At 40.8% G+C, this 27,924-nt stretch overlaps 1 protein-coding gene across 7 annotated transcripts; it reads right to left on the reverse strand.

Annotated features, from left to right (window-relative positions):
• Positions 1–88: 88 nt before the first annotated feature.
• On the reverse strand, positions 89–27,845 carry LOC117140918 (protein boule). 7 transcript variants are annotated; one of them, XM_033304103.1, is made up of 9 exons: positions 22,550–22,675; positions 21,026–21,325; positions 10,469–10,910; positions 9,974–10,127; positions 5,566–5,625; positions 5,385–5,502; positions 5,043–5,134; positions 4,760–4,793; positions 89–302 (listed from the first exon to the last, which is right to left on the reverse strand). In XM_033304103.1, exons 3-9 carry the CDS (start codon positions 10,588–10,590, stop codon positions 181–183), a joined length of 702 nt encoding a protein of 233 aa, XP_033159994.1. In that variant the 5' UTR covers positions 10,591–10,910; positions 21,026–21,325; positions 22,550–22,675; the 3' UTR covers positions 89–180. The 7 variants fall into 7 exon arrangements, with proteins under 7 accessions (XP_033159994.1, XP_033159993.1, XP_033159995.1 ...); XM_033304102.1 differs by having other exon boundaries at positions 22,545–22,675; XM_033304104.1 differs by lacking the exons at positions 21,026–21,325; positions 22,550–22,675 and adding an exon at positions 27,225–27,845 and having other exon boundaries at positions 5,043–5,119.
• Positions 27,846–27,924: the final 79 nt, after the last annotated feature.

Raw genomic sequence — 27,924 nt, forward strand, 5'->3', positions numbered from 1 at the left:
CTTGACCCAGATGATCATCTCCAGTCCTCGTACCGTAACGTCCCTCCCATTTATTCCGATTTCGATCCTTACTGAATAACTACTGTGTGTCTCCTCCGCCGTTGCTCCCTCTATTATGAAATGTGGTTGTACTGTTCCAGCCTTTGCTGCTATACCCGCCACTATTGCATCCATCGATAGCTATACCCTCGGCAAAGTATCCCTCAGATCCTCGATACTCCAGCATGGGGATTGTTGATGCGACTGGGAGTGCGGTGAATGCGGGTTTGACGTCGGCGAGTGCAGCAATGGCGAATGGTTCTCTGTATAAAATATTTATGTATATATGGTGCCCTGAATTGCAATACTGAAAGGGGGGCGGGGGAAATGGGAAGAGGGGAGAGCAATGCGGTGGATTCAAAAAAAAAACACTCGAAATATTTAAAAAAACGCAGTAAGTCAAATATAATAACCAACTGAAAAGAAAACGGGTAGAGGGGAAAAGAAATAAACGCAAACCAAATATTTTGCTATTCATATTTTTTTTTGCATTTTGCTAAAATTATTAAGTAGCTGTTGCTTTATTGTTATTGCTATTTATGCGTTCTTTTCTTCTTTCTCATTTCTATATTTATAGGTAGTATAGTGTGTGTGGGTGTGTGGTTGTTGTATGTGGTTAAATATGCTTCGTTTTTGTTTAATTGGTTTTTGTGATGATCATGGGGCATTATCCTCGTAATATGCACGTTTATATATACTTATACAAATTTGATTCCGTAGAAGTAGAATCTTATTTCCCTTCTCTGGGCCTGGCGCCTTTTTAGCGTTCTCGCCTATCTTTTGTATATTATGCAATTGCTGAATTCATTTAGGTAGGTAGGTACTTAGTCTAAAAACATTTTGTGCTCTTAGTTGAGCTGCACTTAATCAGTTGATGTTCCTTCATTAAAATATATATTATTCTTTGCGCTATGATATATATGTATTGTATATATATATAATTTTTCACTTTCCTTTTACGTTCGTCTAATTGCTATTTCTTTTTTGTTGGTTTGTTTGTTACTTGCCATTTGTTCATTTAATATATATATGTATATATAATATAAATATTCACTATATATAAACTAAATAGATTTTTACGATGGGACAATCTGCTCTCTGCTCTTTGCTGCTGTTCAGTAAAAACTTAAGAACTTCTTTTCGCTCCTTCATTCAAGTCGTACAATAAATTGAGTTTACAAACATTTTACTCGCCTCAGTTGTTTGTTTATCTTTTGGTTTTCCTTTTCTTTGTTTTCTTTTTTGTTTGTCAGCAAAAATGTTCATTCGTTCTTTAATTAATTAATCGTTATGGTTTTAATTATGCCTTGGCATTATCTTTATAATGTATATATGTATATATCTGTATAATATATTTAATATTGTTTTAAACCTAAACAATTTATTTATGAATTTTCGCTTTCAAAATATCACGTATATACTTAAGTTATGCCTTGGATTTATTAGTTATGATCGGTTCTGTGTGTCTGATTAGTCTGCGGAAGATTAAATTGCTGGGATGGCTGGTTGAAAAGAGTGAATGATGAACTCATTTCGAAATTAGGCCTCACACATCCCACCCAGCAATTTGGATTCAACTGGGACTGGATGATAGATGGATGATCCCAGTGCTCGAATCCGGGCCTTCGAACTAAATAAAATCCCTATTGACTGACATACATGTAAGTACTGTTGGTTGGTGGTTTCTATGTTGCTTCTTCGACTTGATTTCAGTTTTAGTTTTTAACTAGAGCATGCCTAAGTGAATTATTGCTTTCCATTTCATTACATTACATTTTGTGTTGCTTCGTTTCAACAAAGAGTAATTTTTCATGTCTAATTATTGTTACGATTCGATTTAAAAATGTTTTGTATTTAACTATTTAACAATTTAGTAAAAATTTGTCAACAACTTCGCAGCGAAGTCCATTTGCGGCGGCAGCGAGTCTCAACCAAATTGTTTTTATTTTTTTTGTTTGGGATTTGAATGTGGGCGACCTCGGCGACATCTGTTTTAGCAGGTATTTTTGAAACCTCTGGGTTGGTTTATTACAATACGATAACAGTATTTAGTGGGCAAATAATTTAGTTTCGTTCAATAAGGCATACACGTATATGTAAATATTTATCTCGAATTTTCATATTTCAGCCAAATTATGCACCAATTTTGAATGAAATTCGCTCGCAGGTCGCCGGCTGCCCCCGCAAATGTTTGGCCATCGCGTTCGTATTACTTTAAATAATTTTGGTTAACACATCTCGCTTTTCTCGTTCGTGTTTTTGATTAGTTTTGATGCCATCATCATAACAATAGATACAACAAAATCTTAAGTGAGTGTAGAAAAACAGAAATAATAAATCAACATTCACGCAGAGCTTGTTTTGCTTGATTTTCGCTTGTACATTAGTTTATTAAATTATTATTTTATTTTACGTTTGCTTGCATTTCGTATATATTTAACTATATTCTTGTGTAACACACACCTATGAGTGTCTATGTATTGCTTGAGTTTTTTTTTATCTATTTTCTTTTCGCTAGAGCTTTGAGTTTAGCTTTCCTTTAATAGTCTCTCTAATATATGCCTCCCGTTTATAATAGTCGGGAGTTGTGTGTATGTTTTTCGCCTTTTTAGCTAGCATATTTTGAATATCTTTATTGTAGTGTTTTTTGTTTTTGTTTTTTTCTTTTTTTGTATTTAGTTCACTTTTTGCTTGGCTTATGTGGCTAGATTTCATGATTTTTACTTGTCCTCCATTAGTATTTTCTTTTAGACTAAAATTTCGTTCAGTTTTCTTTTGCTTGGCTTACAAGTTAGGTTTTCATTTCCTTTTAAACGAATACTGATCGGAAAGTTAAGGGAATTTTCATAAGTTATCCTTGACTTTCCGCCCAGGACTCGTGGGTGTGCGTCTGTGTGTGTGTGTGTGTGTAAGAGTTTTAGTGTGTGCTTGCTTTGCTGCTTGACTTTGTCGTCTCCTTTGCTTATTCATCTTTTTGCTTTGTATTGCTGTATGTGTCTGTGTGGGACAGTTACAGTTACAGTTACGAGTTACAGTTACTTTACGCTTTATATGTATTGTATATATGTATATAAATTAATTTATGCATAATATTATGTCTTTAATCTTCGATCGCTGCCCCGCTTTCTTAGCTACCATATATAGTATATGTGTGTGTTATGCAATTTTGCTTGTTTATTCCCTATATAGTATATTTATAAGTGTGTTCGTCCTGCACGTGTGTGTGTGTATGTGGGTGTTTGTTGGTTTGAGTGTGAGTGCTTTCCACATCATCTGCCACATCTGTATTATCCAGTTTTGTATGTTTAGCATGATGTTTCCTATATAGTATAGTTTAAATATGGTTTTAAGTTCTCCTCCTCTGGCTCTAGTTCTACATATATATTTTTCTGTCTTTCACTTGCTGACTTTCCACACACACTGCAGTCCTGTCGACGTCCCTATGGTTATAGCCCCTTCCCCCGCTACCCCTCCCCTGCTCCACCGCTAATTGCACATCATAAATGTTTCCTCTACCAAAATTGTATCCCCCATCACTCATCACACTCACACACTGCCACACTCGCAACATCCCTAATAACATAAGCAGCTTACTTTACAGCATTTTGCAATGGTTTCCTTGCGCTCTATATGTATGTATGCGTGTAGGTGTGTGTGTGCTTGTGTGGGTGAGTGTCCTTCCAGAGCTTCTACCTTCAATATACGATTTCCTTTGACTAAACATTTCCGAAATTGCAGCTGTGGTGCGTGTATTTCTGTGTCTCAGCTTATATAAATTCTATTTATGCTTCGTAGTTTACTTTTGTTGCTGTGGCTCTTTGTTGCATGTTTGTTGTTGTTGTTCTTGTTTTGGTAGTAGTAGTAGTAGTAGCATCACTATTGTTGCTGTTGCTGTTGCATCCTCAAAGTTAACATGGATAAATTCCTACAAAATAATCGAAAAAATGTTGGCTAAAAACTTCATACATATGCCTAGTAATTTATATGATTTATATCGGTATTTGTTATATACTATTATATATAAGCAAAGTGATTGTGCCAACTACTACTATTTACATTCATTCTCTGCTATTTACAGCAAGCAAAACCGAAAAATAAAATGAGTCCAATCAAAAGAAATCGAAGATTAAATAATATAAATTTAGTTTTTCCCTCGCTATGGCATTCAACTAATTTACATTACATGTACATACATATTTTTAGTGTGTGGCCAAAACTAAAGCTCCGAACTTAGCATAAATTAAATTAAACCATAGGCATATTAACATAATCGTAATCAAATAAAATTATAAACTAAGAGTGCGGCTGCTGCTGCAGTTCGATCAGAGTTGAGGGGCATACATATATAGCATATATAGCGTGGTATTGTTGTTGTAGTTGTTGTTGTCGCAGATTGTTGTAGTTTGTAGTTGTCGTTGCAGTTGTTGTTGTTGCAGTTTAGTTGTTGGTATGATTTTATTATTCAGGGCAGCTCTCAACGAAAAATTGGCGACTACGAAAATTTGTTTACTTTATGTTTTTCTTTTTTTTTCGGATTTAACCTATTTTGTGGTGGTTGATTTTTGGTGGTGGTTGTTGTTGTTGTAGTAGTTGGTGGTGGTGGTGCGCCAAGAAAAAATGAAAGAAAAGAAAGCAAATACCGATATGTGTAGGCTACGACAAACGACAAAATGGCCAGCGAGATAGAAAATACTGTGAGGCTGGGCTCAACGAAACTCACCTTGGTAATTCTGAGGCCAAATGGTGGGTACATTCTGCAGGAAAAGATGAGACAATTAGTATTTTACAGATTATATGCCATAGATGCAGTATTGTGGTCAAAGTAAGAGCACAAAAATTGGGACCAAATTATAGTACATACATATATTATTCTAAAACATTTACTTTAAAATACATCTTTATAAAAGTATAAGCCTGAAATCGTGGCAGATATGCATATATGTATGTATCATTATCAGTGCTATTATTTTGACCTTATCTGCATCGCATCGAATCGCACTCACCATTGGCACACTGTAGTACTGATAGAATGGCTGATATTGCATGGCTGAAGGTGGGTAGATGGCTGGCACTCCAGCGGCTGTAAAGTCAGTAACTAGGTTTGGTTAATTGTTTCCCAATTGATGTTGGTGTTGGTGGTTGGTGGTTGGTGGTGTTTTGGTTGTAGTTGTTGTTGTGTTGATGAAGTGTATTATCGAGTTAAGAAAGAGAGCGTAATGAAATACAAAGAAAAGAAAAACAAATGTCAATAAAACCAAGTGAAACTCAGAGAAACGATGAAGACCCATCAAACATAGCATAGATTAATATATCTATATTTTTTTATACTTTCGCATATAACTCACCTGGCGGATATACAGCGGCTGCGAACTGATCCATAGGTATATTGCTGATCGGTGCCGGCGGCGTGGTGGTATAGTAGACGGCTCCGTTTGTGGCCACAATTGACTGCAGAGGATTGGGCTGGGATAGAGAATTTTTATATTAGTTTATGGCACTTGCACCCAGCGATGTGGAAGCACTTACCTGCTTTTTGATGGCCGGTGCAATGTTCAGCTTCCGATCTCGTAGTACCACGCATTCACCCTATTTTTTTTTTATATTTTTTTTGGTTTTTGGGCCAGAGTGAGAGAGCGATGGAAGAGAAAGACAGAGGGAGAAAGCATAAATAGATGAGCATTAATATCAGAATATTGCATTATCAACACACAAGCCGAACGAAGAAATTCAAATTCAAATCGAACGCAGCAGCATCAAAAATTCTCAAAAAATAGTTAAAAATTAATGCGCAACGCTTTTGGTTTTATATTGTGTCTTTTTTTTATTATTTAAATCTTCTGTTCATTTTTTGCTTTTTATGGCACGGCCATGGCTAAGAGAGAGAGAAACACGTGCCAAGGCAAAATACCATTACCAAAGTTATATATATATATAAAGTATATAGGTGTAAATGTTTATACTGTGGGGTGTTGTGTGTGCGTGTGTGTGTGTGTGATTAAATTAGGTAAGGTTTATTACAAAATGTCATGTACATATGTTGCATAACTAGATTTGCGTTGTTTTTGCTGTGGTTTTAAATTTGGCTTCAAAAGCAAATCCAATCGCCAACTTATTGCTTACATTGTTTCGTAAATTTCATATTCAATTTTCGCGGCACAAAATTCAACAACATGTTTATTTTAATCAACAAACATAAACACAAAAATTAATTAACCAGAATAATGAACTCATTTAAAAAAGTATAAAAACTGAAAAGGCACAAAAGCATTGTTAAAAGAACAAAATTCAATTTGGAATATAAAGCTTGCTTATTGTTTCGTTTCTTCTCTCGTCTCGTGTTTCCTACTAAATAACAATGGTAATAATTATAAATAAATTTAATACAAAAACAAACAATAAAACTGTAAAACCAATAATAATGTAACACCAACACCAAGTTAAAAGTGTAGATATATATATAAAGTCACAGAAAGTATATCCCAAGATTTATTTTTTCGTAGTAAGGTCGTTAGTTTAAAATCTCGTAAGCCTCTTTCACAAAGCCTTTTATAGGGAACTTTTCCACAAGTTCATTTTCGTTCGAAAAATGCCCTTTTTAAAAATGCATTTAGCTTCTCTCCGACCCAATAAATCAGCCAATTTACATTTAATACCTTTTCCTACGGCAAAAAAAAAAAAAAACTACTAACGCAGATGGGAAGCTGGCTGACTGGCCGTCTGGCAGCCAGTTCATCTTTAATTGCCAATTAGTCCCGGCTGATACCCTTGTGATTTGCGCATGAAATGCATGAAAAGGACACGACGCCACAAAGAGATAAGCCCAGACTCCTTGAGAGGGAGTGGCGGTTTTGAGTGGTGACCCCTCTTGGCAGCGGTAATAACCATTAACCTAAGCAAATGTTTGCGGGCCAAGGAGATGCTGCTACTTTGTCGTTAAAAAAAAAAAAAAAAAAATACGGAAAAATAACGTGGAAAATGAAAAGAAAAGCGAGGCGGGACGAGACGACGCACGGAAAAACCTGAGCCGCCGTATCCTTTTCTGACCGCCGCTGGGCAAACATTCTTTTCATTTATGTTCGAGTTGGCCGCCCTCGAGCCATCGTCCTCGGCCAGCGACACAGGAATAAGGACCCTAACAAAGGGCCAACAGTTGAGAAAGTAAACTAAAGATGAAACGTATGGCAAGGAGCCCTGAAAAGAGGCCCACCTCCTCCCCCCTGCCAACCATTCTTAACCACCTCTTGTCTTGGCTGAATTTAATTAAGAATCCTTTTGCTGGCTGGCTTTTACGGCGGTGATGGCGGCGGCCTTTTGTTTCAGCCCACAAAAAGGACAACAAAACTGTGCCGTGCTCCACTCTAAAATGATTTAAAATTGAAGAGTCTACAGTCCACTCTTCTCCTGGAGTTTAGTAGGCAAATCTCATACATTCGAAATGTGCGTTTCGAGTTCATTTTATGGACCCAAATTTGCTCTAATCTATATGTATTTGTGTTGCGTATTTATGCATGTATGAGGTGACAATGGTTTTTGGGTATGGGTGTGGGATTAGTTTGCCATCATAGAACATATACACAAAAATTAGTATACGCAGTGTGGGCTTTGGTTTCGGTGGACTGATATGATATAATATGTACTCGGGAATGTGTTTTCGGGATTGTGGTCCCGGTTGGCCCTTTTTGTTGAACGCTGTGGCTTTTGATGAGTTCGTGGTCGAACAAAAAACTCGAACTAAATGCTAAACTTTTCTAAATGAAATTTAATTAGTGTAATGTGTGAGTTGTCTCCTCTCTCGCTGGGTTGGTGTTGTGCATGTAACCGTCTATGTGCGTGGGTGTGTGTGTGTAAATTATAAAACTTGGTTAAACGTTGCCAGGACTTGTTTTTATTGTTTGTTGACGCTGCCTCTGTGTGCCCGTTTCAGCTTTTGCCTTTTGCATAGAGTATGGTCGTTGTTATCCTTGTTCTGCCTGCGGGCATTATGCCTTCTGCTTTCTGCTCTCTCCCTTTTGCATTCACAAGGACACTCGTGTCCCAGTCTCGGGCAGCAGTGCCAGCAGCAGCAGCAACAGCAGCAACAAGAGGTGGAACAACAACCAGAACGACAACAATGCATATTAATGACGAGCGGCAAAAGTTTTTCACTTAATATGCCACAGAGCACGGCGGAAGCTTCAGCCTCCGAACAGCACAGTGTATACATACTATGTATCGCAGAAAAGGGTAAAAGGTAAATGGGAATTTTCCCAGAAATGGGTAAAAGTTGCATCACTCACCCTGGCGGGGCAGTGGCAGTGCTTATGCAATAATTATAATCAATTAGTATGCCAAAACAAAATATGGCAGACAAGTTCATTTTGTAATGAGCCACCTGGAGGCTGAACTTTTTTTTATGGTGCGAGTTGAACCTAGCCCAGATCTTTACTTTATATAGTCAGAAAACTAGTGGCAACAGCTACACGGGAAAAAATCAGAAGTTGTTGTTCAAAAGATGCATATTAGTAGGCTTAGATATAAGAAAAAGTTATTTGGAAAGTTCCATTTTATATTTCCTGTATAAATTATCGAATATTCCCTTTCCTTACATTATATTTCTCGCAGTGTAAGAAAGAAAGAGCGTGGGTTGCCCTGGGGAGCAGGTGATTGGACTGCTAAGTTGGGTTCGATAGATATATATATATATGGTATTCCCTAGGAACTTTTACGCCGCGCACTTACTTTGCTGGGGATTGGAATTGGATTATTATTATTATTACTGCTGCTGCTGTTGGTTCGTTAATTATTCCGCAATTGGAAAAATGTGCAATACACAATCGATTTGTAATCAGCAAATTAGGCGAGAACGGAAAAGATGTGCCAACAATGCAACGTTACACGAAAATACAACTCAAAACGGAACTCAAGACTTGGATATCAAAACGAGAATCAAAGGCAACAAGGCAACGCACTAAGGTATTGTCTATATAGTCTAGTCTATTAAAGTCTATGGAGACCGCGCTCCAGTGTAACGGAGCCAAAAGAGCAAAATTCGCTAATTGTTTAATTGATTGCATAAAATGAGCATTAAAAACGGTGCAACGAACTCAACATTTGTTTGCATTTGCATTTGATTTTTGGTTTTGGTTTTGGTTTTAGCTTAACGGGCAAACTTCGGTATTATCAATAGGATTGGATACGTGTGTGTGGGGGATAAGAATTATATTGAAGGAAAGTAGGGCTGCCTACGCTTTTGGGGAAGGTGGTAATGTGAGGTTATATAACTGGGTGAGTGGTGTTGTTGTGGTATTGTAAGAATGTGTAATTTTTTTTTATTTTTTTGGTTTCTGGCAATGAAACGATATAAGGAACGCAACGGAATCGAATGTAACGTAACGGAATGGCAACGCAACGGAAATGTAACGTAACTCGGAAACGTAAACTCAACAAAAACGCAATAAGAAGAAATTTATAAAAGAACAAAGTGCCGTCCGTACCTAAGGCGGTACATCAATCAGATCATCATATATCATATATCGCACAGTGGCGACAATCATATGAGGTATTTCTTATGTGGGGACCCCCCCGCGGGGAGTGTTGGTAGTAGTAGTAGTAGTAGTAGTGGTATCGGTAGTAGTAGGAGGAACCGACGTCTCATAGTAGTAGTAGTACTTGTGTGTGATGGGTCAGGTAATGCCCTAAAAGATCGGAGCACAATTTTGTAAGTTGTGTGTGATTTTCGTACATATCCTTTTCGAAACGCGACAATCGAAAGAGCTCTATATATAATATATATATGAAGTGTTTGGTTTTCGTTCGTTCAATCGTTCGTAGGTTGTTGGTGATGTTTACGCTCGCTTCATTAAAATTATAATACTGGCATTTCCTATTTGTTGTTTTTTTTTTGGTAAACGTTCAACAGGCGACATTAGCAACAGGTCAATGGAGTACTACTTACATCCGCTTGCAGTCTTTGCGCCTCCTGCTCCGTCTCGAAGGTGACGAATCCGTAGCCCTTGCTGACGCCTGCTCGATCCACGATGATTTTGGTGCTCTTTACCGTGCCATAGGCGCTGAAGACGCGGGTTAGATCGGCCTCGGTGGTATCGCCGCTAAGTGGGAAAGATCTGGATTAGTTGGGTCTACTAGTAAGTTGTTTAAAGCTTTAAGAACCAATGGAAAATCTCCTTTCAGCATTTTAGCACACACCCACTTTACTTATTAGTTTATTCTATTTGTTTAACTAAAGCAATTATTTAGTAAGTAAGCATGGCTTCCTTTTTTATCAGCATACACCAGCTGAAAGCTAGAATTCGTTTACCCCTTAGAAATTTGATTTACATTCTTGGAAATACTTCTCAGAGATTTTCCTTCTAGAACTAAAGCATGCCTTTGCAAGGCTTCCGAGAATCGGAGGACAGAGGAGCTGGCAGTCCTTTGAAGACCATCTCACCTGATGCCACCCACAAAGATGCGATTGGGTATTAGTGTGCCGTATTTGGGCGCCGCCAGGGGCGTCTCCAGTCCTCCGCCGGGCGTTGCCGATGGAGGCGGCGCTGCTGCTATCTTGTGCATCTCTGCGGGTGTCGTCTCCAGACGAAAGTTGGGTGCTCCGAAGGGCAGAATCTTGAGGCTGTTTCTGGAGATTGGGGGTGCGCGCTGGCCGAAAAACTTCTTGTCGCTGCCGTTCGCTGGATCGAGCGGCTCCGGTGTTTTGCAATTTATATTGTTTTTGGGTACGGCGGAGGTTGTATTAGATCAGCTCAAAACGAATCAGATCGAATCGGATCGGATCGGATTGGATTGGATGACGGTTATGCGACGGCTGGGGCTATTGAGATGTCTTTCACTGGTTTACTTGTAGCACGCATGTATACAGTTGGATGTACTTCTTGCTGAAAAAGTCAAATAATCAAACGCAAAATTAGTTGAGCTCATTAATAAACCATTAAAATAATCAGCCACATGGCTAGCAAAACGAATCGAGTGAAAAAGAGAGCATTTAAATCTCGGAAAAAGAACAACAAAAAAAAGAATAACGTAAAGAATTGCCCCCTACATTTCGAAACGAATCTATTTCTGGCACAGCCGACATATGTCACACGAGGAAAACTCAGCGCAGGCAGGCTGCTCTCACAGATACGCACCCATACACGGGCGGCGAAAACTAGAGGTAGCAGTCGTCGTCGGGCACCATGTGTGCACCATAAATTCACCTTCAGAAGCGGCAGCGAGACAACTAAATAGCACAGAGAGTTTAATTTTAACAGCAGCAGCAGCCGCAGCAGCAGCAGCAGCAGCAGCAGCAACATCACAGCCGCAGCAGCAACAATAAACTTGCCTTGTCAACAACACGGTTTGAACAATTTTTTTTGGGCCACACGAGAGGCAAGTGCACATAGGAGTATACATATTATAATAGTTTCTTACAGCAGTTGTTATTGATTTTACTATAATTATGTAGATTAAATAGAACATCCGTGATAGGATATTACAGTTTTTTCCCTTGCAACACACTTTCCCAATCAATTAGCTGACCACAATTTTCTCGCTGTGCAGTTAGAAAATTATATGTACGTGTTGCTATGAGCTGCAGATGCCCATTATAATTCCGATCGAGGAAACTTCTACATGCACTTATTTGAGTTCGAGTTGAGTACATATATTCGCAGCCTTCGTCAAACATTTCATTTAGATGTGTGTATCTGCTGCTTGTTGTAGATGATGTTTGCATGTTCTGGGCGTCGCATGTTTGTTGGCCCCATATTCGTATGCAAGTAGTATTCAGACCCGAGTGGCCAATATCGCATGTAGGTATCCCTGGCCATATCGTCACTTGTATCTCAATCCGTGGTGGTATCCGTATCTGGCTCATCGATGATGGGCGACGCGCTCCATTGCCCGCCGTGCTGGTCGCTTATCGCCGGGCATTTATCTCTGAACGCTCCACCCCCACCGCCCTCCTCCCCTGAATTGACAACTGTCCGGCGGTCTGATGGCCCCCGACTGTCCGGCAATCGGAGTTGTGTACGGGCGGATTTCGATTGGAGCACACACACATAGCAGCAATGAAAACATAATTAAATTTTCATTAACAATGAAAATGTCAAAATTGTTTGCGCTCGCGTTGAAGTTGTGCCATGCCAGGCATTTCAATTGTACGTCCGACTTCCCGATCGATTTAAAGATATTTGTATGTGCACAGAAAGTCGGATGCACGTATGAGATATCTATTTAATGGACTGTGTGGGAAAGTTGTTGGCAACACGTGATTGTATGGCTGTATTTCGACCCATTTTCCGTATCTCAAACAAATAAATTAGCGAAATATAAGTGCTCGTATAAATCACGGTAATAAATTTTCTTAGATGCAATTAAAACAAAATCCGTACATATGCCTAAATGCAAAGCCAACTAAAAGATATGTATATCTTCCGCTCATTAAAACGCGTCACAATTCCAAAATTGAGAAAAACACATATTTTTAGAAATGAGAAAAACAAAATCAAATGACGTTGTACGCAGGAATATAGGAATACATTTGTACATATATCGGTCTGTTTCGTCTGGCGATTTTATAAATACACGCCATATATTGGCTTTGGGCAACAGAAAATTGTGAAAAACTAAAAGCTTTGCCATATAGATTTTCTTGGCTTCTCGAGCGGATGTGGCCAGCATAAAGTGGGTGAGGCGAAAGCTGATTGTGCCGATGGCTAAGTGCCCCTGACATGATTCATGATGAGCCAAGATGAGCGGGCACAGGGCGAGTGCTCATGATTTATGTGCGGCTCTTAATTATTTACAATATTATGAAATTATTTTTGAGAACTTTATTCCTGCGCATTAGCAGAATTGATGATGGCAGGATAGTAAAACGGTGACAAAGAGAAAATGCCAGCAGCTGAATTATTAAAATCTTCATTACTCCCGGCCATGGCAACTGCGGAAAAGCGACAACAACACCACTGGCAGCAGCAACAGCAGCGACTGAGGTCAGCCGGAAAATCACTGAGTCAGGTCCGGAGCGGAGCTACTACTACTGTTCGCAGCATGACAACGACGGCGATATCAATGGAATTTAATCAACAGCAGCCGCCAGCTGAAAACTCTCACACAATCCCCCACCCGCAACCCACATCTATGCATCCGTTCATCCATCCAGCCATCCACCCACGGAGCTGTCAGTTAGTCGGGCATTCAGTCATTCAGTCAGTCATTCATTCAGTCAGTCAGTCAGTCGAGGTGCTCGTTCTCGTGCTTAACAATATTGCAAAATTCCACGTGCGAAAATTGCGCGAGTAATGCCAATGGAAACAGGAACCGTCAAAGAATTTTATATTACCAAAAGAGGAAAAGAGTTTGTGCCAGAGATACGAATGCTGAATGCTCAGCGATTATGATGCGAGATATGTTCTGAACAATAGGGTTGAGGGGTATATAGTATACAGTAAAAACAGGCAGAGAATTTTACGCTCCTGGGGGTTAAAAATCGCGTTTAATTACGAAATTTTGAAAGAACCACAGCTATGCTATGAAAAGATGGGGAAAATGCCACAGATACGATGGAATCACTGGAGAATGCTTATAGAATGAAGCGCAGAACTATGGAATAATGTTAAAAACTGTTGCTGATCTGGAAAAAATGATAATTTTAAACAGAAAATAGAAGAATTCCATCAACATACAAATTTAACGCACTACAAGATGAATAACAATACAACCCATAACAATGTTGAATTCACAAGGATGATTTAATTTGCAACAGCGTAAATGGAGAAATAATTCCCAATTCGTTAACAATCTGCAGTTCAATATTTAATATCGCAGGGATTAAAAAAACATTTTGCTAGCTGGTTGGAATTTTCGGTTCGCTTTTATGTCCGTTTTTGGCACATTTCAAGCGTAACTTGGGCAATTAGGGCAATGCAATTAGTGAGCACCAAACTATTGAATAACCAGACTGCGTAGCCAGTTGGCCGGGGTAAAACGGGCAGCAAAGTGGGCGGATGGGCGAGAGTGAAAAAAAGTGGGCGGAGCTGTGGGAAAGTCGAGTCGACGTAAAGCAGAGCAGTTGCTGAAGAGAGTGCAAGTTTGACCTATAAAATGGCAACGTGGGCGCGCTTCACTTGGCACAGATACGACGAAGTAGCAAGCAAAAAAAAAAAGAAAAGGGAAATGAAGCCAACACACAACTGTGGCAAGAAAAACGTGGCGAAACCCAAGGGAAAAGGGAAGGAAATTAAAGGGAAAGGGCGAGGTGAGTGGCAAAAACCGTAACAGCAGCAACCGAAACCGGAAGGAAGGCGAGCGGGGAAAGGACTCCAAAGGCGTTGGAACTATTTTAAACCTAAACTGCCCACATGGGACAGACAGCCGAGAACCATACGCCGAAAAAGATCAGCAACAAACCGAGTTTTCCCTATCGTGCTCCAACTGTATAGCATTATAGTTTCATATACACCTGCATCCCTGCGTATCTGTGTGTATAAGTAAGCGTCCTTGCCAAAAACAATAAAGAGCAGACCCCAAGGCGAGCGATAAACGCTGACACAGCGAAAGCGCAGAGCCAAACCTCTGCGAAACAGGACGAAATGCGCCTGGCAGTATGCTGCACAAAATATGGGAGCGTACACAGGGAAAAGCGAAAGGATATCGATTGCAAGTGCTCCAGCTCCTTGCTGTGTAGGTTTTCAATTATACAGCATATATTTTCATTTCATAAGAACTAAATGTGCACCATGATTTCATATTTTATTTACAAAAGAATGTATATGGAATACATTGTTAAAAGAACCACATTTTGCGTTTACTAGTTTGCGCAACATTTTTTGCAGTACATGGAGAGGTAGTTCAAAACGAGGATGCAGGATAAATCCTTTAACTCGCCAGGTGCGGACGAGCAGGGCAGACGACTCCCGTATCCTCAGTTGGCCAGATAAGCGTATCCAAGTCACATAAGGACAATTAGCCAGCTCAGGCTCAAAGAGTTTAAGAGGCCATAACTGCCGACGTGGTGGTGGGGATAAGCCAATGGCAGGAGGTTGGGTGGTGGAAATTAGGAGCGGGCGAGAAAAGCGGGCGAGGAAATCATGTTGATGGCTGAGGCATGACGATGACGTTAAAGCGTACGTGTTGGTGAATAACTTAAAACGAAAGAAAGTCAGTGGGTGAAGATGAACTGAAGAGGAGAACGGGGTCAGAGGAGCAGATGGGTGGGTGGGCGCTCTGTGGGCTGTGGGGAAAGCAAAGGTCAATTGAAGTTGCGGTGCTAAAACTTTGAGAAGGCAGCGAAAGAGCAAGAGTCAGAGGAGCCAAGTCAAGTGGAAAGCGGGAAAGCGCAAAACAGGCTCAAACACACACACACACACGTACAGCCACGGATGCACTGACTGACAGTGCGCCGGAAGTGGAAGTGCACCCCCCGCACCCGTCCCCTCACCTGGCAAAAAATAAGAAGAAAAAATAAAAGAAGGCAAAACTGCTGGCTGCCTTTCGCCTACATGTTATACAATCCTTGAGTGCGGCGAGCGAGGACGAAGCTTTTGGGTGTCAGTCAAGTGAAAGGAAATTGTAGCACATCAGGATGTAGGAGCACGGGGATGGAGCATGGTGATGGCGATGGGCTTGGGCTTTGATAATGGGCAGAGGAGAAGACGAAGGGCCAGACAAACCAACAGACAAACATCATCATGATCATCATTGCAGGCTCGGCGGCCTCAGCAGCTAAATTGATGGCCTGCCATCAGGGTATCCATCCCACATCAGCGTTATGCCACCCACACCCCGATTCGTATGTATATGTGGCACAGAAAAATCCATAATCCTCGGCAGAAGCTGAAGGAGCAACCAAAGCAGAAGCAGCAGCAGCACCAGCAGCAGCAGCAAAAGGGAAACGCCAAACTACAAAAGCGCGAGCACAAATTGCCACTGTGTCAGTAAATCCACTCACACATATGTCCGTAACATATATCCTCTTGCTGTAAACACAGACCTATATGTACTATATACCAGATATATTTGCAAAGCCAAAAACTTGTTTGAAACAATGAAACTTTTGTGCTTGTGCAGTGCCGTGCCGTGCTGTACTGTGCTTCGCCAGTGTCCAACTTCTTGTATTTGTGTTAGTTTTATTTCTGGCCCTTGTCCAATATTTGCCCCGAGTCGCAGTAACTTAAAGTCTGTTGGAATTAATTTCAAGCAAATATATACACAAAATCCCATCTAACTCATGTCCTCGTCCTTTAATCTATATGTACGTATGTATGTAGTATTTGTATGTGTGTTTTTGTGTGGTGTGGAAAAAGTTTCGGTCGGATGATTTATTGCCACTTCAGCTGTGGGAGAACGACAACGCTGCGTATGAGCGATGGCTGATGCCCTCCCAGTTCGGATTATTGTCTATGCTGACAAAGGATTTAAGCGGAATTTGATACAGACGCAAGTGGAGAACGAAGGACGAAAGCTGATGCGAAGCCATCCATTAAATGCTACGGCAAATTAAGTCATTAAAAAACAATTTTTGAGCGAGCCAAAGGGGCGTATACGCAATTTGCCAAAGAAGCAGGTGGAACTGCCGAAATATAAATATGCAAATTCGGCATTTTCCAAGTGGAGACAGCCATAAAAATGCAATCACACAAAAAGCAAAAGAAAAGCCAAAGGAAATGTAAAAGCCAAAGGCGGCCACCGAATAAGAAAAAGTGAAAAGAAATGACGTAAAAGTGTGACTCAAAAGACGGGTGGGTTTACAAAATCGGGAGGTTTTTGGGGGGCTTTGAATGATTGTGTGTGTGTGTGTGTGTATACATAGTTGGGGGCGTGAAGACGCTGCCAACTATTTCTGTAGACGCAGCTGAATGTGCCACTGCTGCTGCCTCCTTTGTTGCCATCGCTTCCTAGGCCAAAAGCATGAAATTAAAATGCGAAAATGCAGACAATGGCTCGGCCGAAAGAGATGGCAATAGCTATAAAGAGCCGCACTCGGAAAAATAAGCAATTCTAAAATGTTTTCTATTTAGCGCTGTTTTAAATAAGTAAACTATGTTTATAGCACTGCTCCACTGTATTAGTAAGAACTTATAACCAAGTAGTATACGATTAATATAAATCAATTTAAAAAACTTTTTTTCGAGTGCACTCGCGTATCTACACGAATTCGTGTGACTGTATTTGTGTGTAAAAGTGAAAAAGCGCAGCTGAGCACGTCATTCTCAAAGGCAGTGCACCTCCAGGCTTCTGCTTTTTGTTGGTTTTGACTCACTTCAATCATTTCGTTTGAGAACTTTCATCCATATGCATATGCATGCGAATACTATGTACCTGCATCCGAAAGTACGCGAATGTATCTGCATCCGCAGCTGTCTCGCTGCTCAAAAAAAATGTGCGACCAACATTTTTTGTATTGTTTTGAACAGCGGCGTTCTTTTGCTCAATTCTTTTTGGCAACGTTTTTGGGCCGAATTGCGCCTTAAATTCATTGCAGTTAAGCTACGTTTGCCGAAAAAATACTAACTTATCAAAAGTTATGCAAATGAGATTCGCACATGATATGCAACTTGGATAAGGGAATTTCTAAATATCCGACAGATGCACAACATACCTACAACCATTGGCATTTGCGCCCACACAAATGTGTGCGTTTCCTCTCAAGTTAATGAAATATTTCAAGTTGCCAACTCGCATAAAACCGATGTGTGTATCTGCATTTGCATGAGCACCTATATCTCAGCGTGCGCCGCGTGTATCTGCGTGAGTGTGTGCTATTGTAGTTGCCATGCTTGTTAAGATATTTTTGGCTTAACTACATTGCCTGGCCAAGATTAAGAGAGATGGCGACAAAGCCATGAAAGTTTCACCCGGGGAATAACAATCATCATTTCGAGCAGCGTTAAATTTACTCAATTAGCAGCTGCCTAATATCATCAAGTTGTAAACAAAATAAACGAAACACCCAATTTGCCTTTTGAGAACAGGAAAGCAATTCAATGAATGAACGATTGAAATGATGAGTAAACAAATCTTTGTTAATCACTTTTGCTCCCCACTTAAAATTCCCCAGAGCTACCGAAATTATTACTATTTAATGGATCAGAAATCGTTCGATAAATGTATCGCATAAAATATAAAATTGTTTCTTTCCATACAAAATAAGATGCTTTGAATGAGTATTTAAATTGCTTAGGCGATGAACAAACGTGCGTGATAGCTCAATTTAAAACTATGCATTCTTTTTAACAAACTATAATTTACGCACCATAAGCATTTAAGAATCGAAACTTTGTCTATCGATGCGATGGCAAATTACTTTAAAGCTGAACGAAAAGTTCTCACATTAGTCGAGTGGAAACTTTTGTCAGGTGGCGCAAACTCAATTTCCATATGCATTATGCATCTGTATCTGAATTTGTATCTGAATCTCGCTATCTGAGTCTTGGTGTGTGCATCCGCTGGTGGGCAGTGCGAACGATTTGAGAACCGTGAAAATATGCAGATAACTAATATTAACTTTTTGTTCGAATGCATGAATGAAGCGTGGAAACGGAATAGTTGTAAAAAGCGAAAAAAAAAACAGAATCAGCTCGTTAGCTGAATGAATGAATGAATGGGAAGAGAACCGAGCCACGACTCGCTTCAATGCAGCTCCAGTGGGTTCGAACCCCGAAGCATATGCAAAAAGCTAAAATAATTGCTCCGTTTGAGACCCGCCGATGTGGAGAGCAGTAGGAATTGGGAGCAGAGCGGTGCGTGCAGCACAGTCCGGTTCTATTTATGGCCACACTTTTCAAATCCCCCAACGAATGGCGGCCATAAAAGCCGCACGCAGTTGACCCACACATGCTGACATGGGGCCTCGGCCCTCTTAGCATATAGATTATTCAGGTGGGTGTGTCCAAATGGTGTAGCTGTATCTGTATCTGTGGCTGTAGTACCTCTGCCCCTAGCTTTGTATCTGCATCTGTATGTGCATGTGTACATCTATATCGGCATCTAACTGAATCCGTAGTGCTCTCTAGTCTGTATTCCGATTTTGCGGTTGTGGGTCTGTCTGCCTGCGTTGCGGTCCAAATGGTCAGCGCCACGGTAGAGTGCAAGTTTGGTTACCGTTTGGTGACCATTTTGCATCTGGGCCAACACGCATCGAACCCAAACTGTAACCGAAAAACGTGAACCCTAAAATCGTAGCAGTACAGAGAAAGCAAAGTATATATATGAACTATATACACAGTAAAATGCCATATGATCTAATCCTTAATTGAAAGCAATGTATCTATGATGTGCACAGCATATGTATTTATTGGAAACACAATGGCCATATCTACACGAAACTACACACACGTTAAGATAAGATCTCAAAGAACTCAATGTCGGAAATCTGGTGATGGTTTTTCCATTGTGTAGGCAAAAAAGCTTGCTTCACGCATAGCGGGGGGATTAGTTTGATTTGTAAAAAGTCAAAGTTTAAAGGCATTTCCTCGCCTTGTTTCCTTTTGACACAGATTTTCTTTATGGCCTTAACCCACCACCGCCACATGTATACATATATGCCACCCCCCACCCCCTTTTGCCCCTTCATTTTTAGTCTTGAACTTTGACTTCGTTTACGACTTTCTTCTTCGCAGTCTGCCAGCACCAAGTTTAGTTTGCCAGCTGTAGCTGGCTATATCCAGCGAATCGTTTCGATAACCGAGCGCCTCTGGCGGGCATATTATATATTTTTATTGCCAACGGCAGCCGCCGTCAAAAATGGGCGTGTCGCCGCCCCCTTTCTTCGCCCGCGAACAGCTGTCGACAATGATGGCAGCAGAGCAAAAGACTTTTCGCCATTTTTGTATCTTTAGCGAGAAAATTAAATGAAAACATACTATACTTTATAGGCAAAAGTACTTTAGCTCTTTTGGCATTCGCGTGCGTGTGCGAGTGTGTGTGTGTGTGTGTGTGTTGTCGCCGCTTATAAAGAAAAATCTGTCGAGTAACAAGGCGGAGGATTCACTTGTGGCCTAGGCGACAGAAAAAGAGCTAAGGAGGCGGTGACGGGGCTCGGGTGAACATGAATATTGAAGAGCGGAGCGCATTATAATTTTAGATTTATGTACAGGGTGTCCCAGACAGGGAACTGGGTAACTCGGAGAACTGGGAGGATGAAGCCCAGCGACAGCATGACAGCCATGGGGAATACTTATTTATATTTATGTAAGCCGAAAAGGCAGGCGGACTGCCAAAATAAGAATTACGGCATTGAAAGCTTAAAGCAGTGCTTGAGGGCTGGAAAAGCTGGATCACGGAATGATACACCCCCAAAACCCCCTAGATGATGATGCTGCTTGATATTCGGAAAATGTCGCCTGGCGGCGTATTTTATTTGAAATCTACACAGCGGAAAAACTAAATATTAATATTGATATCGCAGAAGTTTGAATATATTGGCTTTTTTTCTTTATGAATGCTCTTGAAATGTTATGAATATAAATATATCTATCTAAAGATCATCGCTCAATTACCAATACAAGGTGTACAATGATGATAGACGTACATGTGGTTTTATGGGTTTAAATTAGCTTTTATCTATTTGTTTGTGAATTTCAAACGTAGAACAAATTTCCTCAAGTTTAAGATTGGATGTTTAAATGAATTAAATGTTACCCGGATTAAATTTTGCAAGAAATTCCTTTAGCATACTTAATTGAAATGTTTTTCCGCTAGCAAACAAATCAATTGGAATGTTGGGGCACCCTCTAAGCTAAATGTCTGAGGGAAAATCTGTATCCCCAGGCGACACTTCTCATTGGTTCGGTTTTCTGTTTTCCCTGTCACTTTTCCCCCGCTTTCCCGCTTTCCACCCCGCTCCCAAAATCTTATTAGATTTGTCTTGAGATGCTCGCGAGTAAATCCGTCGCGTGGGTTATTTCGAAACGGTTGGCATTTTTCACAGTTCTTTATGCGACTTTTTGATTCCCGAGCATTTCATCACAGAATGCAACTAAAAATACATTGCACATATATATTTTACCTCTTTTCTGTTTTCCTTGCCTCGTTTGCAGCAGCAGACGAAAAAAATCAAGTTTAAAACTTTCCGCTCGATGTGATTTTTCACGTTTTTGACTTTGATTCACTTATTGGCTGGATTGCTTTTTTACTTTTCGCCGTTGTTCAAACTTAACAATTGGATCTTTTAAGATAAAAATTAGCACCTGTTTTGTTGCGGAACGTTTGCGCTTTATGAATTTCAACAATTATTTTGCATAATAATTAGGTTTTTATCACTTTTCGATGATTTTGATGCTCTCGTTTTTTTTTTTCAGCTGGGCTACTGCAAGGCAAATAAAATTTTGGGATTTAGATCTGTGTTTACTGGTATTTTACTTTTTTTTTTGTTTGGGTGGCGCTGGTGTTGTTTGGCATATCGTTTAGCCACTCATCAAATGGCAGTTAAAAAGGCCAACCAGGAAAAATTTGAATAAACAAATTCTCTAGCTTTCTCTGCCGCACATTTGAATAGGAAAATTGTGAGGGAGCTATGTGTGTGGGCTGGGGAATGTGGGCAAAGGGTTGTAGCTATGCGAGTTTCCTGCTATTGCTATTGCGGCTGCTGCTCCTGTTTTTGTTGTTGTTGTTGTTTATGGCCATTACGTATACGCAACGTGTGCGAAAAAGGCAACATACGAGGAAAATGTGGAGGAGGCGAATGTTATAGTTGGGGGTAGAAAACGAGCGAGAGAGATTCGTTGATATGGTTGTGACTATTTTTTTTGAAGGTGGCACAAAAAGGGAAAAGGGGCAGCAAAGAAGGAGATTATAAAGGGACAGTAGGTATGAAGTAAGAGAAGTAGGGATGGGGAAGTCAAGGAAAAAAACGGAAGTGGGCGGATTTTGCAAATGGTTTGGTATACACAAAAAATGCTGGCCAAAAACACCATAAAAAAACACAATAACAACAATAAACAAACCAACTGGTATATGTCACGCATAAAAAACACATTCTCCCTTCTGGCCAACAAAACTCTCCTTCTGGCCATAATAATTTGTTTTTCTGGCGAAAAATCCAAACTGCCGCCTTGTGAGCCCAAAATCAAGTACGTTCTCACACGATTTTCCACACACACATACGTACACACACACGCACACACAGTTTTTGATACATACAAACGTACAGCTTTTATTGTGGCTGCTAACACATCAACCTTTTGCCTTGTTTCAGGCCAAAATAGTAGTCGTTGACTTTTGTCAGCGGCCAGCACATAAAAATCTGGCTTTTTTACTTTTCCCTCTTGTTTTGTTTTTATATTTTTTATGGTTTTTTTGGCGAAAAAAACGCAGTTTAAAAATACATGGCAGCAGTTTAAAAAGCGCTTGAGAGCGAGACAGGGAGAGAGTTGGGGCAGAAAGAGAGGGCAGGCGATGTGGTAACTGTTTGTTGTCGTTATTGTTGTTAATTGTTATTGCAGCGGCAGAAAACGCATGAAAAACTGGCACACGCACACACACACATACACACAGCGTTATAAAATGTAGAACTCTTTTTTTTTTACTTTACGTGCGACGCGAGAGTTGTGTTTTGGCCGAAAATAAGCGGAGAGCGGCGGCAACGGCGGATTTCTGTTATTTTGTATAATTCCGAAAACCCGAAATCGAGAAGTGTTGCAATCTCAACGACGGTAGAACAACGACTCAGCGTCGAACGAATATAGTTTCCCGATTTGGGGGCCCCCAACTGCGCAGTCGACGTCGACAGCGGCAGCGACTGCGGCAGCACAGTTCGCTCCACTCTCTCTGGCGCTCTTTGTTGCCGCGCGCTTGCTCTCTTTGATAGAAATCCAAGGGATGCAACGATGCACGTGCGTTGTTTTAAGTTTGTGTTGGTGTGTGTGTGTGTGTGTGTGTGGAAAAGATTACAATAAACACATTTTAGCAATATTACATATTTGGCCTATTTATTAAACACACCTCCCACCGCCCACCGCCCATAACAACCCACTCTCTCTCAATCACATAATCTCCCGTTCTGATTAGAGTTGTTGTCGCCCTAGAAAGAGACGGCGACTGCGACGCAGCTGTACAGTGATCTAATAACGGTTAAGGTTGCGATTATCTGATTGGCACTGTGCCTTTGCTTCGGCAAATGACAATTGGAAATGCCTGTGGGCATAGTTCAAAATGGAAACTAAGTACATTCCATTGATTTCAGTTCTCATAAATAAAAAAATACATACCTCGCTAAATTAGTAAAAAACTGATCTTTAAATTAAATCGAAATAAAATCCTTAGTTTTAATTTGAATTACTTAAACTCCTACGGTTGTAATTAATCGCTAAAATTGTAAATAAAGTAATTTAATCCATAAAACTACGTTTTGTTCGCATCTGCTTTATGCTAATCCCCCTGTTTTGTTTAAAATCCAGGCCAATGAGGCGTGGTGAGCAACACCTAGTTTTTGGGGCTTCTAGTTATAATACTAATTAGCCGAATTCGGTGGGTTCTGGCCGACCAACCAACTGGCGGCCCTATTGTTATTCATATGGGCCGAAAGCAGTGTGCAGCGCCGGCAGCGACTGCGAAGTTGGCAGCGACGTCAACGGTTTTGGCTGGACGGGCAGCAAAACACAGTTATGTTTCGAGCTTTTTGATTCTTTACTTATTGTGCAATGATCCGAGGCAACTTAATTGCTTTTCGTTTGGGTTTTCGGCAGCGACGAGAATAGCAGTCAGTCAGTTCAGTTCAGTTTGGTTCAGTTTTGTTTTTCCACATATTTTCCACTTTTGAGCTCTCTTTGCGCTACGCTGCACTTCAAATTCTCAATTGTTGTCTATCAAAGGCGCACCCCCGCCACCACTGCCCCCCCACCCACACCTTCACCCACTCCGTGAAACTTTGTCATTGTGGGAGGACGCATAAATAACGCCACTGATAAAAAATGGGCGAAGGGCGAGCGAATCTAAAGCTCGTAATTATGGCCAGCCAGTCCCGTCCGTCCGCTAGCTAGGTAATTTTTTTTCATTTTATTTTTATCAGCTCTCAGCGCTTCACTTACATAAGCTGGAAAAAAAGAGGAAAACACGTTGGAAAATTGCGAGAAGCGTCTGTTTGTGAAGTTGGAAAATTTGAATTTCATCAACGACGGAGCAAAGCGAAAGCAAAGACAGGCAGCGGACGAAACAATCATGATAATTAAATTGAGTTCACTGATGCGTATACTTAACATTAAATTCAAAGCCAGAAGCAATGCAAAAAAACGCTGCTGCTCTGCCCCCACAATCGTGGAAAAATATATATGAAAATCAGCAACTGCTTTAAAAAGAGTGTGTAGGAAAAAAGAACCTTCAACTGCCAGAGGTTTTGATTTCCTTCCTTTTTTGGTTGGAGCACGAGAGGATGTGCTTGTTGTTAGAAGCGGAACAAAAAATTATATAGGTTAGCGCTATAGCCTTCGCATCCCTATCCCAATTGGGACTTTGGGCTATATACTTGGGCATCCGTCCAGAGAGCGAGAAAAATGGTAAGAGAGACAGAGAGAGAGAGAGACGCGTGAGCAGCGCAGAGAAGCGAGAAAATGTGTGCCGTGTTGGGAACATGCAAATGTGGGGCGACGGCCCACGCAACACCCACTTTTCCGCCCACTAACCACCCACTGCCAACAACAATGTTGCCAAGAAAAAGGAAATATTTTTGAGTGGATGCTCTCCGGGAAAATATATGCACTACAACAAACTTTGACAAATTATCATGCTTATGTATAATATTTAAAAGTGCCACGAAAACTAAAATTAGCATAGGTCTTTTACACTATGAAAACAGTACAGTCATTTTGTTTCAAGTTTAAATCTTCAGAAAAGAATCTATACAATTTTTGTATCAGTTAAATCGCATACCCTTGTTTGTGTCTGCGAAAATCAAATTAAATATCGCATACTTAACGTTATCAATTTAATGAGCCAAGTTGGGAATTCCCTCCTGGGGGTTGGTCAAATCGGCCATCAAAGTTGGCATGCCCCGAGCTGCGTGTGAAAAGGCAGGCGGAAAATCAAAGCCACTTTTTGCGCTCTTAAGTGCAAAAATCAAACACAAGCAACCCCCCAAGGCGAATCTCTTACGCTCTCCCCCCAATTTCTCTGCGCTTTCTCTCTCTCTCGAATCTCTCGCCCGATATTTTGCCATATCATTGGCTCTCATCACTGCTCTTCGTGTGCATTATTTATTGCTCTTATACAGCCCGAATGTTTGACGATGACGAAGGTGCTCCACTGTCAGTGTCACCACCCCCGCCCACTCTCTGTAATTCCGATTCCCCTTAGCTCTCTCGCTCTCTCCCGCCGCCATTCGCCACCTTTCCCTTTCGCTCCCTTGGCTGGGGCCCAGTTAACTAGTAAACCAGCAACCTATAATGGAGCCTCTTCCGCGTTGTTATCCCTATCCCACGTCGCGTATTCCCCACAGAGAGAAAAATCATCGGCCATTAGTCATGAATTCGCAACGGTTATGATGTAATGATGAATTATCTGGGGAGTGGTTTTTGGATACGTATTTGCAGTGCTCTCTACCTTGTCTAGAATTAATCTCCACCTATAAGTAGTTTTTAGAGATATCTCACGAACGAAAGCAGTTGCCTTATCCATTTGAACTCTACTCAAATATTTATCATACAAAGAGATTCTTTAGATGCAAACACATATGATATGATATGAATTCTTTCACTTATTTTTCTCAGTGCACAATCCCAATTCTATCCCTTTTTCGCATCCCGGAAAATGAGCACCAGCTGTCTGCCATTTGCCTCCAATTTTCCCCATTCATGTTGTTTGTTTTGCTTTGCGCCTGACTGTATAATAAATAACTTTGAAATAAATCAAATCGGATCCTGGGCCAATGGACACATGTTAAATGGACCGAGAAATCTAAGCGGGGCATCATCACATTTTTTATTGGGTCAAAATCAACAAGAGCAGCGGCGGCGACCTTAAAACGCATTAGCAGCCGCTGTCGGCCAAGTCGTAATAATTTTATTAGCAAACATCAGAAATATAAAAATGCCGCTGCTCGGAGGCAAAAGAAAAAGAAATAAAAGCGGCTACAATTTCGAAAGGTGTTGGCTTTTTCAGAAGTTCAAATTCAAACGGCGTGTGAGGTGGTGGGCGGGGAGGGGTGGGGAGCGGCTGTGACAAGTGCAGGCGTGCTCAAGGTAAAAGCGCCGCTGCCGCGGTCGCCGTCGACGCTGACAGCGCTGTCGACTGCACCTCGGTCGAAATCCGAGTGCAAGATCAAGTGAAGCGAGTGGCCGAAAAACTAGAGAGAGGCAAAACTACGAAAGCCGGAGAGCGAGCCATTTATCATTTTACATCACAAAAGATAAGCTGGCGAATAGGAGATACTCAGCATATACATATATGTACATATACATACATATGTACATACACGTGTAAGTTAAAAAGTAACTATCTGTGTATAAAAGAATCTAGCGATTATTTATTAATAATAGAGCAGTTCCGCCTCTGGAAAAATCATATTAAGGCCTACGAAGAATCCCATGTTTTGAACTTATTATATTATTATAATATTATTGTATATTATGTATGTACTAATTATTAATACTTCGTGATATGATTAAACGCTTTTATTGTGTAGAATCTATACTAATAAGCTGTCCTATCACATTCCCTCACGTAAGTACAGGGTATTTAAGTTGGTCGCGCGGGTGACACATGTTCTGTCTTTTTCCCACCTTCCGCCGCCCTCTCTTTCGCACACGTGCAGTGGCGGTACTTGTTGTTGTTTTGTTTTTTAGGCATTCTGGAGGCGATGGCGATGCTGTTTAGGCCGCTTTTAGTCAAGTGGCCGTGCAGCGACGCCAACTGCGGCAGCGCAGCTGCGACTAGATGAAAAAGAACAAATTGACTAAGCACGAAACACGTTTTAGCCAGAGTTTTTAGCCAGACTAGCAGCTCGAATCGGAATCGGAATTGGAATCGGTGGGAGCGGGACGGCGTGTGACATACTGACCCAATTCCGGGTTTCGATTTTCTGGTTTTTCTCAAGAATACACGTTTTCCGCTGCATAAACACACACATAAGCGCACGCGGGAGCGAAAGAGGGAGAGCGGCCAAACGAGTTGCATGGCCAAGAATTTTCGCCTGGCATTTTTCATTTTCCCTGCGAGTGACATTCATTCTCCCCCCCCAAAAAGCCATCCCCTTCACTGTCTTCAGGAAAACTCACCGTTAGCTGCGTCCTCCGTAGAGATTTTTCTGATTGCGTCCAAACTATACGTCGTTTCCACAGGCTGCCTTACGTTACGTCTTACGTGAGAGGGGACACAGTTTACAGTTACAGCCGTTGCGTATCATTAATATTCCTGGTGGTAAACGTTTATCCCAGATACGATGCGTTTGTATATAAGTATCTTAATATCCACAGACTATTTAATATCAATATCGATAACGTTGGTGATGAACAAGAACCAGAAGACCAAAGACGATGGGATGATGGGATTTTGCGTGATATTCTCTTGGTTTCTATTGTAATTTAATTATTTGCTCTTCTTTCTTTTCCGATATTTGGTGGTGTTTGCTTGTATATTATTGTTGTGTGTTCCGATTTAAAACAATTTTACTTGAATATATATATAGCACTAGACAACTTACTTCCTACGAATCACAATTAGAAATGAGTGTAAGGCGACGACCGAAAGTAAAACTCCCGTCAAAATGAAAAACTACGCGCCGTCTACTTGGGCGGCCGAGAAAAACCAAAACACTGTGGCGACACACACATGTGTTTTTCTCTTCCAAAAAACCCAAAATTCCAAGGATGGTGGGGGCGATTGCAAAGGAAAATTGAAGCCAGGAAAACTCTCTCCAATATTTACCGTTCACCGTTTAGCGATATAGCACAACAAATTTAGTTCTACAACTGCTCT

This window comes from Drosophila mauritiana, chromosome 3L (genome assembly GCF_004382145.1).
Source record: "Drosophila mauritiana strain mau12 chromosome 3L, ASM438214v1, whole genome shotgun sequence".
Taxonomy (NCBI): domain Eukaryota; kingdom Metazoa; phylum Arthropoda; class Insecta; order Diptera; family Drosophilidae; genus Drosophila; species Drosophila mauritiana.